Below are 14,388 nucleotides of genomic sequence, written 5' to 3' on the forward strand. Positions count from 1 at the left end.
TTCAGTCTTGCGGCCCACTGAGATGAAAAAGAGTCCTTTGTGCAGACCACTCACTTGCCTAGATTGCCCATCACTAATCTGGAACATGCTGTCTGAAAACAGATTCAGTTGTAGCTTTCAAAAGGGAATTGAGTATATAGTTGAAAAGGAAACGTGCAGAGCTATGGGAAAATTGACTAACTGGGCAGCTAACATGATGGGCCAAATGTCTTCCTATGCTGTATGACTATATGAATACTTGTGTGGGTGCAAATCTGACGTTGTCCTTATTCGTGTGATCGGATTCTGATATCTCCATTTGCAAAGAGTTGTCTCTAATTGCAAGAGGGCAGAAAACATATATACAACAAAAAAAACCTCAGGACAATCACAAGTGTTGATCTCATTGTTGTCATCCACTCCATCAATGAGCATTGTTGTGTTTGCAAACACTGTAAAATGGAGACCTGGCCAGATAGATTTTTGGCTGCCTGTGACTCTCTGAAAGTTGCACAGATATTGACAGATCCCTTGAGATGAATTTTGTTAATGCCCAATATAACTGTACAGTGACAGTGTGAAGCTGTGAGATTTTGGGTGTGAGGTATCATCTGCTTCAGCATATGCACCGTATTTAATTAGCCAATCGTGTTGCTAACATTGTTAGTCTTTCAGATCTGCACTGAAGTGAATCATCTACTGACACTTCCAGCTATGTTCCATGTTTGTCAAAATGTCACATGAAAGGTGTTGTTCATTTTAAACATGACCGTAAGGTTGCCTTTTGCTTAATCCACGTCATTGCTCACAAGGGTAATTTTATTCACATTCAGTGTAGGAATACTGAGAGTAAAATATGGACAGCAGTGCATGGCTCACATGCAGTGATCAGCTCATCTGTTGATTGGATCATACCAACAGATCCACCAAACTATTGGTTTCAAGCCAATATATAAATTCAAACCTTGTCTGCGAGCTGGATAGACATTCAGACACTGAATTCTGATTCGCTCCCAGTCCAGGGCTCAGCAAATAACTGGCCTGATAGATGATTCCCAGGCTGTTTGCCAAAAGCAATCTCTCTTAGCATCCAATGTCTGAAACCTCCTGATGGAAGTACTGTATCGGAAATAATCTAGGTACGGTCCCAGATTGTCAACGGTACCCATTTAAACGGCAGGTCCATTAAAGTTCATGAGAGTTCATTAATATACTAATCTACTCAATATCCCAATGGTCCTTAGATTGTCAAGGTGATGGTAAGGATTCTGCAATTTGCATGTTAATCCTTAATAATCCTCAACTAGAACTGATATCTGAAACATATCATAGCTTTAACTAAAAAGCTCTCAAAGGTCAAATAATTAATGAACTAGAACACTGTAGGGTTCACAGGATTAATGTGCTGTGTGATATACTGCAGGCTGTAGAACAGAGGTTTTTCCGAGATAATTTCCAGGTCAGTGCTGGGTTAGTTAGTCTCAGTCAGGAGTGGTGTCGATTTTATAATTGGCTTCGCAGTCCTGGCTGGGAAGCTAATTGGTGCCCAATGTAAACTTGCATGAATGGGGATGGTGGTGCAGTGGTATTGTCACTGGATTAGTAATCAGAAGACCCAAGTTCAAATTCCCCCACAGTAGATAGTGAAATTTGAATTCAATAAAAATATCTGGCTGATGTGGATAGGATGGGACTCAGATTCAGTACCTTTGGGAATGCATAGGTTCAAACGCTTTCCCAGCGTAAGTGGAAGCATGAATTGGAGAATGTGACTGATTTATGCTTAATGGTCAGGAAGACACAGGTTCGATCTCATGCCTGTGCTAAGCTAACTGACTTCAGTCAAGAGTGCAGTGGTAGATGTGTTGGAACATGCCGCAGAGCTCCTTGGGTTGGGAGAGAAATTCCCACCCCTGATTGTAGTCCAACAACCCTTTTTAGAAGCATACACTTTTGGAAGTGAAGTAGAGATAAGTCAAACTTGGCAATGAGGCCCCTGCATTCCAGCAGCCTGCTGACGCCCATTGCCCAACTCATGCACATGACATACCTGGGCATGCCAATACCTATGGATCCATATCTTAATCGGAGTTGCCAGGGGAGAAAATTGGCATGAACAAGTAGATAAGCTAAGAATCTGATGTGTTGTCACTAAATCTAGGAGATGTAATAATAGAGACAAACTCTAAAAGTTCATAGAATGATCAATAGAATCCCTACAGTGCAACAGGAGGCTATTCGGCCCATCGAGTCTGCACCGACCCTCCGAAAGAACACCTTACCTAGGCCCAAACCCCGCCTTTCCCCATAACCTACACACCTTTGGACACTCAGGGGCAATTTAACATGGCCAATGCACCTAACCTGCACAACTTTGGACACGAAGGAGCAGTTTGGCATGGCCAATCCAGTTAATCTGCATATCCTTTGGCTGTGGGAGGAAACCCACGCAGACACGGGGAGAAGGTGGAAACTGCACCCAGACAGTCACCCAAGGCCGGAATCGAACTCGGGGCTCTGCATTGAGAGGTAGAAGTGCTAGCCATTGTGTCACCGTGCCTTTGTTCTTTGCTTATTTGTTGTGCTTCTTGTTTTGAATGAGTATCATCATTGTATTTTTTAACAGATTTGGTAAAAAGAAGGAGGAAAAAGGGAAGGAACAAAAGTCTAAACAAAAGAGTGATGGACTGAATGAAGAAGAGCTGGAGAGGATGAAAGAAGAGCGTGACAGGTAGGATATCTAAAAGAATCCGCAGATGCTGACCAAGCGCAAACAATAACTCCAGTCTCGGGAGGGTCGGCAATGTTCATAGAAACATTTACAATAGGTTCTAAACCACCCAATGGAATTTATCTAACTGGATGAAGTTTTCACCAAAGTTTGAAATCTAGTGGACAGTGAGCCCAGGTCTCATTTCAATTATTCGTTTGGTAATGCAGTAAGTTTGCAGTCTACCGACCCAGGTTGCAAAGTTGTTTTCACAGTGAAAGAATTGTCCCCCTTAATAGTTTGTGTCGGAGTCATGGCATTGCAGATATGACAAGTGAAAGTTGGAGCAGAACCTTCTTGGTACTGAAACTGATCTTATTAAGGAAAGCATGAAGTAAGTCATACATTCACAGCTCGGATATTTTTAAGAAGCAACTCTTCGGATTAACATATGGAACAGATTGCAGCGATGGTGGACTCAGTTGACACATTCGAGGCTGATTTGCAGCTACGTTGCGCCTTCCATGTCCTCAGGAAGTCCCAAAGCACTTCACAGTCAGTGAAGTATTTTTGAAATATAGTCACTGTTATGTAGGCAAAGACAACACCCAATCTATATTTTTATGATTCCACAAACAGCAATGAGATGAATAATCAGATAAACTGTACTGGTTGAGGGATAGAGATAGTCAGATTAATATAATCTTGCACATCCTTTTAGATTTGTGTGAGTCATGAAAGGGCAGGGGAAAATGGTTGAATCAGTCTTGTACAAGTATTCAAACTACAAGTTGCCTGTCTACTCCTTGTTTGAATGTTATTGTACTGCATTGGAAGAAAACGTGATTTGACAAATTCACATCAATTGCAGAGCATGTTGGGGGTGGGAGGAGGGTGAATTCTTATCACCACCAGGAAAAGGATCTATGCTGCAGTTTGATTTTTAGAGCAGTTTTATCATTGAGTGCAAGCTCAGGTAAGTCATTGAGGCCAGTGGCATCAAGGCACAATGAATTATCGAGTTACTTTTGAAATTACTCAATCATTGAAATATTTTGAAATAATCCTCTTGGGGTAGTTCAGCTCCCTCAGCTCGTTGATTGAATAGGTCCTCTTAGTCATTTTCCCAGCTGACTTTGTCAGCATGCACTGTTGGTAAGAGGAGGAAAAAAATGAAGTTTAGATCAACTAAAACATGGTAATGAAAAGCTGTTGGTCTGAAATTTATCCAATGGCTTGGTTGTGTTATGGGCCGGGTTTAGAGAACCCCAAAGTGTATCCAAGAAGTTCACCTGACCCACAACTTTTAATAGATTGTGGTATGGGGAGCACCCGGCCCACTCTACAGGTGTGGTACAGCAGAAATGGAAAAATATTTTTTAAAGCAAAACAATGTTTATTCTATGAACTCAAGTTAACCTTTTTAAAACATACAGTGAACATCTTAGCAACCATCAATTCAAATACAACCGCCAAAGAATACAACACTAAGTAATCCGTAAGCTGTCCTTTTAACATCTAGAAGACTTAAGAAACACCTTTTAACAGAAGCACATTAGGTTTACATTCACTAGTGAGAACATTTATAATTCTGAATTTACCAAATGATCAAAAGATAGTCTTTTCATGGCAGAGAGATCAACATTACACCTTCCTGAAAGAGGTTCCAGTTGTATTCTATGTTTTGGGTAGCACAGGTAGCTAGCACTGTGGTTTCACAGCGCCTGGGTCCTAGGTTCGATTCCCCGCTGGGTCACTGTCTGTGAGGAGTCTGCATGTTCTCCCCGTGTCTGCGTGGGTTTTCTCCGGGTGCTCCGGTTTCCTCCCACGGTCCAAAGACGTACAGGTTAGGTGGATTGACCATGCCAAATTGCCCTGAGTGTCCAAAAAGGGTAGGAGGGGTTATTGGGTTACGGGGATAGGGTGGAAGTGAGGGCTTAAGTGGGTTGGTGTAGATGGGCTGAATGGCCTCCTTCTGCACTGTATGCTCTATGTTAAGGAATATGCTCTGTCTGGCTTCAGCTCCAACACTGAAAACGAAACTAAAACACACCCTGCAGCAAACAGCCTAAAATGAAAGTAAAAAGCTGACAGACAGCCCAGTTCCACCCACGCTCTGACATCACTGATAAACACCCATTTTTCTACCCACCTATTCTACAGTTTCTAAGAGTCAGGGGACCGCAGATTAATTCTTAGGCCCTTCAGCAGTTCACAATGTTCCACCCTCCTATTTGCAAAGGATCGACTCACACGCAATATTTTACTACAATATCATAGCAAGAGGGAAGATTTTGTGTGCACAGTAATATTTGGAGTTTTTGATCAAAAAAGTTCAGCTAAAATAGTAATAGCAGCTGAGAAAGAATTCTATTGAGATGAATCTAATCAAGTTGTTTATGTATGGGACCTTATTTACTTAAAACCCAAAAAGGAACAATTGCATTGGTGGGAGTGTTCTATAGGCCCCAAACAGTCCGAGAGAAATAGAAGAGCAGATATGTAGGCAATTGTCAGAGAAGTGTAAAATGAATAGGATAGTGATAGTGGGGGGATTTCAACTTCCCCAATAATAACTGGGGAAGCCAAAGAGTGAAAGGTTTAGAAGGAGCGAAATTCTTAAAATGCATCCAGGAGAACGTTTTAAGCCAGTCATTAGAATAATAATGATAATCTTTATTCATGTCACAAGTAGGCTTACATTAACACTGCAATGAAGTTACTGTAAAACTACCCTAGTCGCCACACTCTGCGCCTGCTTAGGTACACAGAGGGAGAATTCAGAATGTCCAATTCACCCAACAAGCAAGTCTTTCGGGACTTGTGGGAGGAAACCGGAGCACCCGGAGGAAACCCACACAGACACGGGGAGAACATGCAGACTCCGCACAGTGACCAAAGATGGGAATCAAACCCGGGTCCCTGGCGCTGTGAAGCAACAGGGTTAACCACTGTGCTACCGTGTCACCTATTAGGACCTACAAGAGAGGGGGCAGTCCTGGACTTAATTTTCAGTAACGAAGTTGGGCAAGTGGTTGAAGTATCAATGAGGGAACATTTTGCAGACAGTGATCATAACTCCATTAGATTCAAGATTGTCTGGTGGTGGTGGCAATGCTGAAGATGTGGAGGTGGAGGCAGTTGAGGCAGCACTTTAAGCTGGGTGCGGGGTCAGGGGAGATGCCGATTAGGGGGAAGGATAGGTTTGAGCCAGGGAGGCTGGACGATAGGTTTCGGAGATGGGGGGAGAGGGGGAGTCAGGGTGTTAAAAGACCTGTTCCTGGGGGGACGTTTTGCGAAGTTGAAAGAGTTGGGGGAGAAAGATGGACTGGGGCAAGTGGAAGGTTTGAGATTCCTGCAGCTCCAGGACTTTGCTAGGAAGGAGGTTCAGCGCTTCCCGATAGGCCTCATTGTTGGAAGAGGTATTGACGGCAGGGGGAACGGGGAAGGCGGTGGTGTCGGCGATCTGAAGGAGGATTCTGGGGGTGGACAGGGAATTCATGGAGGGGATCAAAGCCAAGTGGGAGGAAGAGTTGGAGGAGGTTATGGAAGACAGTTTGTAGTGTGAGGTGCTCCGGAATGCCTCAACCTCGTCCGCGAGGTTGGGGTTGATACTGTTGGAAGTCATGTAATGGGCACACCTGACAAGGGCGAGGATGAGCTGACTCTTTGAGGGATTGGAGGATGTATGTCAGCGATGTGGGAGTAGCTCCGCAAACCATATACATATGTTTTGGTCCTGTTCGAAGCTGGAGAAGTATTGGAGGGAGGTTTTCAATGTCATCTCGGGGGTAGTGCTTTTGACTTTGGAACCATTTTCAGGGTGTTGGACCAGCCCAAGCTGCAGGCGGGTGCGGGGGCAGATGTTTTAGCCTTCACCTTACTGGTTGCTCAGAGGCGGGTCCTGTTGGGGTGGAGGTCAGCTTCTCCGCCCTGTGCCTCGGCTTGGCGGGGGGTTGTACTGGAATTTCTGACTCTCGAGAAGGTGAAGTTTGAGCTGAGGGGGGGTGAAAGAAGGGTTCTACAATTCATGGGGATTGTTTATTATGCACTTTCGCGAAATGATAAAATGAAATGAAATGAAAATCGCTTATTGTCATAAGTAGGCTTCAATGAAGTTACTGTGAAAAGCCCCTAGTCGCCACATTCCGGCGCCTGTTCTGGGAGGCTGGTACGGGAATTGAACCGTGCTGCTGGCCTGCCTTGGTCTGCTTTCAAAGCCAGCAATTTAGCCCTGTGCTAAACCATTGGTTGCCATTGAACATTAGGGGGGGTGAAGAGAGGGGTTGGGGTTATTGTTCTTCTTGAGTACATTGTTTACTGATTGATTGTTAATTTGCTAGCTCTTTTTACTTGAAATGTACGGGTGAAGGTTTGGTCTGTATATTGAATAGGATGCTGTTTGGGGAATTGGTACTGTATTTGTTTTTGTTTTTTTGTTATTTGATGAAAATGTTGAAAATGAGAATAAAAAGATTTTTTTAAAAAAGATTCAAGATTGGTTTGGAAAAGGACAACGATGGGACTAAGATCGAAGTTCTAAACTGGGGGAAGTCCGATTTTAATAAGATCAGATATGATTTGGCCAGAGTGGACACTTTTAGGTAAACCTGTGACAGAACAGTGGGATGCATTCAAGATGGAAATAGGGAGAGTGCAGGGTCAACATGTTCCAATGAAGAAAAAGGGTGGGACCAGATATCAAGGGACACACAGCATTGGATAAGGAGAAAAGGGGGAGGCTTGTGGCAGATATCGAGGGCTCAAAGCAACAGAAGCCCTAGAGGCGTATAGAATGTGCAAGGGGGAACTTAAATAGGAAATTAGGAGATAAAGAAGGGGCATGAAAGGATACTAGCAGGTGAAATGAAGGAAAATCCTAAATTGTTTTGCAAACACATTATGGGTAAAAGGATAACTAGGCAAAGAGAAGGGCCCATGAAGGACCACAGTGGTAATTTGTGTGTGGAGCTGGAGGATGTAGGTAGCGTTCTAAATTAATATTTTGTGTCAGTGTTCACTCATGAGAGGGACAGTGTGGGTATAGAAATCAGAGAGAGGAACTGTAATTGTATTAAAGAGATTAACAGAGACAGAGAGGAGGTTCTGTGTATTCTGGCAGGCTTAAATAGACAAATCTCCCGGGCCAGCTGAAATGTATCCAGGCTGCTGAGTGAGGCAAGGGAGGAAATAGCAGGGGCGCTGGCAATAATTTTCAATTCCTCTCTGGTCACAGAAGAGGTGCCGGAAGGCTGGAGGATAACCAATGTGGTACCGTTATTCAAGAAGGCAGGAAGGGATAAACCAGGAAACTGCAGGCCAGATAGTCTAACCTCAGTGGTGGGGAAACTATTGGAAGCTATTCTGAGAGTCAGAATTAATCTGCATTTAGAGTGGCAGGGATTAATCAAGAACAGTCAGCATGGTTATGTTAAGGGGAGTTCATGTCTGACCAACTTGATTGAGTTTTTCGACGATGTGACCAGGTGTTTGATGTGGTCTACTTGGACTTCAGCAAGCCTGTTGATAAGGTCCTATATGGGAGACTGATGGCGAAGGTAAGAGCCCATGGGATCCAAGGAAATTTGGCAAATTGGATCCAAAATTGGCTGAGTGACAAGAAGCAGAGAGGAATGGCTGAAGGGTGTTTTCCTGACTCCCGGAAGCCTGTGTCCAATGGGGTCCCACAGGGAATCAGTGTTGGAGCCCTTGCTGTTTGTGATTTATATAAATGATACGAATGTAAAAGGGTTGATCGGTAAGTTTGCTGATAATATGAAAATTGGCAGGGTGATAAATAATGAGGAAGATAGCCTTCGATTACAGGAGGATATAAACGGGCTGATCAGTGGCAAATGAAATTCAATCTGGATAAGTGTGAGATGATGCACTTGGGCAGGACAAACAAGGCAAGGGAATACATGATGAATGCAAGACCCTGGGTAGCACCGGGAATCAGAAGGATCTTGATGTGCATTTACACCGGCCCCTTAAGGTAGCAGAGTAGGTGAATACAGTGGTTAAGAAGGCATATAATATACTTGCCTTTATTAACCGAGGCATAGAGTTTAGCAGCAGGGAGATTATGCTGGAACTGTATAAAATGTTGGTTAGGCCACAGCGAGAGTACTGTATGCAGTTCTGGAATCCACATTATAGGACGGATGTGACAACACTGGAAAGGGTACAGAGGAGATTTACCAGGATGTTGCCTTGACTGGAGAGTGTTAGTTATGAAGAGAGATTGGGTAGACTTGGATTGTTTTCCTTGGAGCAGAGGAGACTGAGGGGGAACATGATGGAGATGTGTAAAATTATAAGGGACATAGCTAGAGTAGACAGGAAGGAGCTTTTCCACTTGGTGGAATGGGGTCAATGACCTGAGGACATTGATTTAAGGTAAGGGACAGCGCAGAAGGAGTTCATTCGGCCCATCGAGTCTCCACCGACCCACTTAAGCCCTCACTTCCACCCTATCCCCATCACCCAATAACCCCTCCTAACCTTTTTTTTGGCCATTATGGGCAATTAATCATGGCCAATCCACCTAACCTGCACGCTTTTGGACTGTGGGAGGAAACCGGAGCACCCGGAGGAAACCCACGCAGACACGGGGAGAACGTGCAGACTCCGCACAGACAGTGACCCAGCAGGGAATCGAACCTGGGACCCTGGTGCTGTGAAGCCACAGTGCTATCCACTTGTGCTACTGTGCTGTCCAAGTACAGTAGTTATGTGGACTAAGGCTGCAGAAACACAACCTGGAATTTCCACAGTCTGTGTTGGCCTTTAAATTACTTGACTGTGCTAGAGTGAGCAACATGGATAGGTTCCTGGTTTTGACAGGAGTTCAGTTTGCGGATAAGGATACCTTATTCGATCAGATGACAGAAGCTTTAAAAAAAGTTTTGGGGGAAACATTCGACTCCAATGGCTCTGATGACCCAAATAGGTCAGTCTGCAATAAAGCAGAATATGGAAGATACACTACTAACAGGATGACGAAAACGCACGGCTACAAACAGGTTCCAAGACTATAGAAGGAGATCGGGACCCAGTAATTATGAAGACAGAAACCCAGTTCGAACCTACAATAGGAAGATGAACCCCAGAAATGCCCAGGGCATGATAAATCGATGTTTTCGATGTGACTCTCAATACCATTATGCTTTCAAGTGACACATGACACGGAAGAGTCAGAAGAGGAAAAAGATAGTGACCAAAAAGAAGGCATTATCCTATTGACAAGCAGTTTTACGCCAGCAATGAGGGTGTTGGTTGCAGAATCCTTCAATTGTGTTGTATTGGACAGTGGCTGCACATCTACTGTGCGTGGAATTGACTGGTTAAAATGTTACCTGGACTCCTTGAATGCTGAAAATTGTAACAAGGTTAAGGAATTTGAAAGTTCCACAAGTTTCAGGTTTGGGGATGATAATACTCTGAAGTCGCTGAAAAGACTTTGCAATATTGCCGGAGTGAATCATTTCATTAGCACGGATGTTGTATCAAGTGAGATACTTTTGCTTCTGAGCAGACCGTCGATGAAGAAAGCACACATGAAACTGGATATGGAACAGGATAAGGCAACAGTTTTTGGAAAGATGGTGGACTTACAATTTACACAGTCGGGACACTATTGTATTCCATTACTGACAAATAATATTTCAAGTACAGTTGTTAAGGATGTGTTAATGACCTGGGCATTACTGCTTCCACCTGATGTACATCAGCAACTGTGTGGTGCTCACCAGAATGTGCCCCAGAAGCCTGACCACTAACGTTGCCCACCAAGGTGCGTGTCTCAGTGCTGGTGGAGGGTGGGGATGAAGGCCTGGCATATCTATGGCTGCATCCTCGGAGCTCTCCTCTGAGGTGTTCTCATGGAAGGCGGTGGGGGGGGGAGGATTTTGATGCTTCCGCCAGTCTGGAACCTCTCTTGATGGTTGTGGAACAACATTTCCTGTGAGGGCACAGAGAGGGCATCATTAACCGCATGCGTGGCTCACTGTGTAGGGTTAGGAGGTGGTTCGTGTGGGGGTGGAAAGATTTGGGAGGGGGGTGTCTGGTGTCAACTCTCACGTGCGGCCCAGTGTAGGCCGTTGACCTTCTTTTGGCACTGGAGGCCTGTCCTCCTCATCATGCTGCCCAAGCTGACAGCCACTGCCACTTCATCCCAGGTGGCACTGGCTACCTTGTGGCTCACCCTCTGGGACCCTTGGGGGAACAGGACATCCCTCCTGGCCTCTACTGCCTTTCAGAGCCTCCCCACATCTCCAGATCTTGGGACCAGTCGTCTAGGTGCCATAGCTGTGAGCTGTGTGAGGTTGGCTGTGCAACAACTGTTTAAGTGCTGCTCTACCTTGTTAGCGGGGGGCGGGCAAGCCCGGTCCAGGCAAATCTGCTGGCGGGCCATGATTTGCGGTGTGAAGCCCCTGGGCCTTCTTAACTGGACCAATTAACGTTGTATTGCAGTGCTGAGGGCTGGGTAGCTTGCGGCAGTTCCAGCTCACTACCACACTTGGAAAGCTTTTTATTGAATTGCGCCCTATGACTCTACAACTTTCTGACTTTGGAATGAGTTAGTAAGTTAAGTTAATTTCTTCAGTGCAATCTGAAACAGTAAGCCCGTAGCAGAGTTTCAAAAATTATTTGCAATCTGAGAGAGCTGGTTGGGGCGGGGGGGGGGGGGGGAGGAAACGGGAAATTGAAGGGATAGCATTCCCTCCGAGCACCCATCTGTCTTGATTTTACGCTGGGGCGGCCAAGTCCTCGCCCTTGCTCATGACCCTTATGGACACCCAGCCTCAATTTTTACACTGGCAGGAGGATTGAACATCCCTGGGGGAAGCCCAGAAATCAACAGGGTTTTAGCTTGGGCAGGAAGGGGATAGCGCCTCCATCAGAAGCCCCCTTCTGAAGCTGGGCACTCCACTCTTAAGGTCCGGTGGCTTCGGGACCACACTGCCCCCCACCATGCTCTCCTTCAAGTGCCCGTTCACCCCCTTTGCGCCCTCCCCCCCCCACCTTTCCCTACCCTCTCCGGCCTGGGACCTGTTGAATTTACCTGGATCTCCGGTGCCCAAACTTAGGCTCTGATGTCTTCCTGAACTTCCTCTTCTGCCCATTGCAGCGCTGTCGCTGCAGGGACTGGAGCGTTGACGGACAGTCGGATTGGCTGGCAGCTCTCTATGGTGGAGCTTCCTCCCCGAATGAGGAGCACAATTTTTGACCGCAGCCACTTAACACTCATTTGAGCGTGAAATGGATGTAGTGCATTCACAGTTGGTGCGACTCTTCGCATGGTGGGAAGAAAGTCACCACCATCTGAAAAATTCAGGCCAAACCCATCTTTCAGTTTCCAGGAGGGATGTTGATATTTTGGGTTGAATCTGGGTTGGTGACGGAACATTGCTTTTAGCTTGACGTGGGGTTTGATCACTGTGCACAAATTATTTCTGTGACACATTAGAACCCAATGATTTTGCTTTCATAGCCTCAACATTTCCAGAATATCTGACTTGAAGATAAAATTTATGCGATTAGAAAAAGACTTGTACTTTTATGGTGCCTCATAATCACATCCAAAGTGCTTTACAATCAATGAAGTACTTTTGCAATGTGGCCACTGACTTAATGAAGGAAACACGGTACGAAGTTTACATACTGCAAGGACCCACACACGACAATGTGATAATAACCAGATGTTGGTTGAACGATAGATATTGGCCAGGCCACCTCGAAGATCTGGCCTGCTTTGCTTTGAAATCGTATGCTAGGACCTTTTATGTCAACTTGAGAGGCAGACACGGCCTTAGTTTAATATCTCATCTGAAGCCTGGCACCTATAACAGTGCAGCATTTCCGTCGTACTGTACTGGAATGTCATACTCGATTTTTGTGCTCTCGAAAAGGTTAATGCAGGACTGGGTCTAGTACCACCCACAGTGTCATGTAAAGGAACACATAACTTGAATCTATAGGACAGCCTTGTACTGGACCGAGGCTAGTGATGAGGCACGCATGGCGATAACTCTTAGCTTTGACTTTGCACTGTATGTAGTTACAAGTGGTTAATAAACACTTCTTGTTGAACTGTAGAAGACTCAGAACCTCTTCCTGGGACCTTCTGAACTAAAACCAACAGGCGGGAGTCTCCATCCAGCGATGCTGGAATCGGGAAATGCGATCGAGCAGAGAATCGCGCATAATCGAGGCCGGTACCCGGCGGACAGCGTAATGTCCGGTGTGAATGTGTTCCACACCGCATGCCGGTGTGGGCATGCAAATTGTACATTAAACGGCATTGGCATATAATTAACTGGGCCAACAATTTTCGGGCTCTCTGCGATAATCAAACTCCGCTAGGAGGTATTATCGTCAGAGAGGTTTACTTGTGGAAACAGGCACTGGTTCTGCTAAAGGAGAGAGAGGGGGTACGAATAGTGTCCAACATTGTTATAGTGTAGTGACAGTTATGCCGCTGGCTGGGGGGCTTCTGCCAGTGCCGGTGGGAGTAGCAGTGGTTGGCCTGGAGGTGGGCCATGGGGTCGGGGTGGACAGACACAAACCACCATTGCCACAGCCTGCAAGGCAGCCATCCGCTGCGCATGCTGCTGACTGCCCACTGTGAACTTAGCGCCATGGGTCGTATGGGTACCTCCTGAGGCCACCCCCACCCCCCAGTACCCTCTGGCCCCAGCTGACGCATCAACGGGATGAGCATGTACCAGCGCAACCAGTGCCATTTTCTTGGCTGGGATGAGGGTGTGTGGGTAGTGGATTGTCCACTGCAGCTCCTGCTTGTCAGGCTCTCCAGTGCCCATCCCGATCCCGTCGAATCACACCCGGCTTGCATTGTAATTGCACTAGTTACACATGAAATGAAAAATGAAATAGAAATCGCTTATTGTCACAAGTAGGCTTCAAATGAAGTTACTATGAAAAGCCCCTAGTCACCACATTCCGGCACCTGTTCGGGGAGGCTGGTACGGGAATTGAACAATGCTCCTGGGCTGCCTTGGTCTGCTTTCAAAGCCAGCAATTTAGCCCTGTGCTAAACCAGCCCCTTCACCCGACTAGGCCATTAGGATGTCATGAATCGTTCCGGGACTGGCGTCGCTGTCGTGAACGTAGACCACTCGCGATTCAATGGCGGCGTCAGCACTTATTCTCTCAAACAGAGAGTCCAGTCCAACATTTAATAACAGAAATGGAGCTCATAACATACTGAATCAGAGGCGAGAGTGCTGCAACTGAGGCTTTAAGTTGCGGTAAAACTATCCTTTCCATTGTGATGATTTCAATCATATGAAGGCAATAATAATTGGATGATGTTACCAAGAAAAGGAGTCACAGCACTGACGATATTGGAAAGCTCAAAAATACTGGAAATATTTTCATTTTTCAATGTTACATTTCTTGTGTATATGCTTTACATATAGTATATATATTTTTCCATATAATTATATATAAAGAAAACATTAACGGCCATAGTGCACAGCAAATATTTCTGATATTTAATCACCTATGCAATCATACCCCACGACTGTTTTGGGAGTTAATATTTACGTGCTTTCTGTCACAAACAATTCCACTCCAGGCGCCCTTGATTTGCATGGCTATCGGAAGAAATAATTAACCTGGTATTATTGTAGGATCTATACATTTTTTTCAACGATATTTTGCATTTCAGAAAC

The 14,388-nt window shown here is 45.4% G+C and overlaps 1 protein-coding gene across 4 annotated transcripts in view; it reads left to right on the forward strand.

Annotated features, from left to right (window-relative positions):
• Positions 1–14,388, forward strand: part of pard3bb (par-3 family cell polarity regulator beta b) — a 1,556,033-nt gene that overhangs the window by 1,140,389 nt on the left and 401,256 nt on the right. For all 4 annotated transcript variants that reach the window (XM_072482810.1, XM_072482818.1, XM_072482833.1 and 1 more), the window contains one exon: positions 2,606–2,710. In XM_072482810.1, the coding sequence (XP_072338911.1) occupies positions 2,606–2,710 (105 nt within the window). The remainder of the gene's footprint in view (positions 1–2,605; positions 2,711–14,388) is intronic.

This window comes from Scyliorhinus torazame, chromosome 2 (assembly GCF_047496885.1).
Source record: "Scyliorhinus torazame isolate Kashiwa2021f chromosome 2, sScyTor2.1, whole genome shotgun sequence".
NCBI classification, from domain to species: Eukaryota; Metazoa; Chordata; class Chondrichthyes; order Carcharhiniformes; family Scyliorhinidae; genus Scyliorhinus; species Scyliorhinus torazame.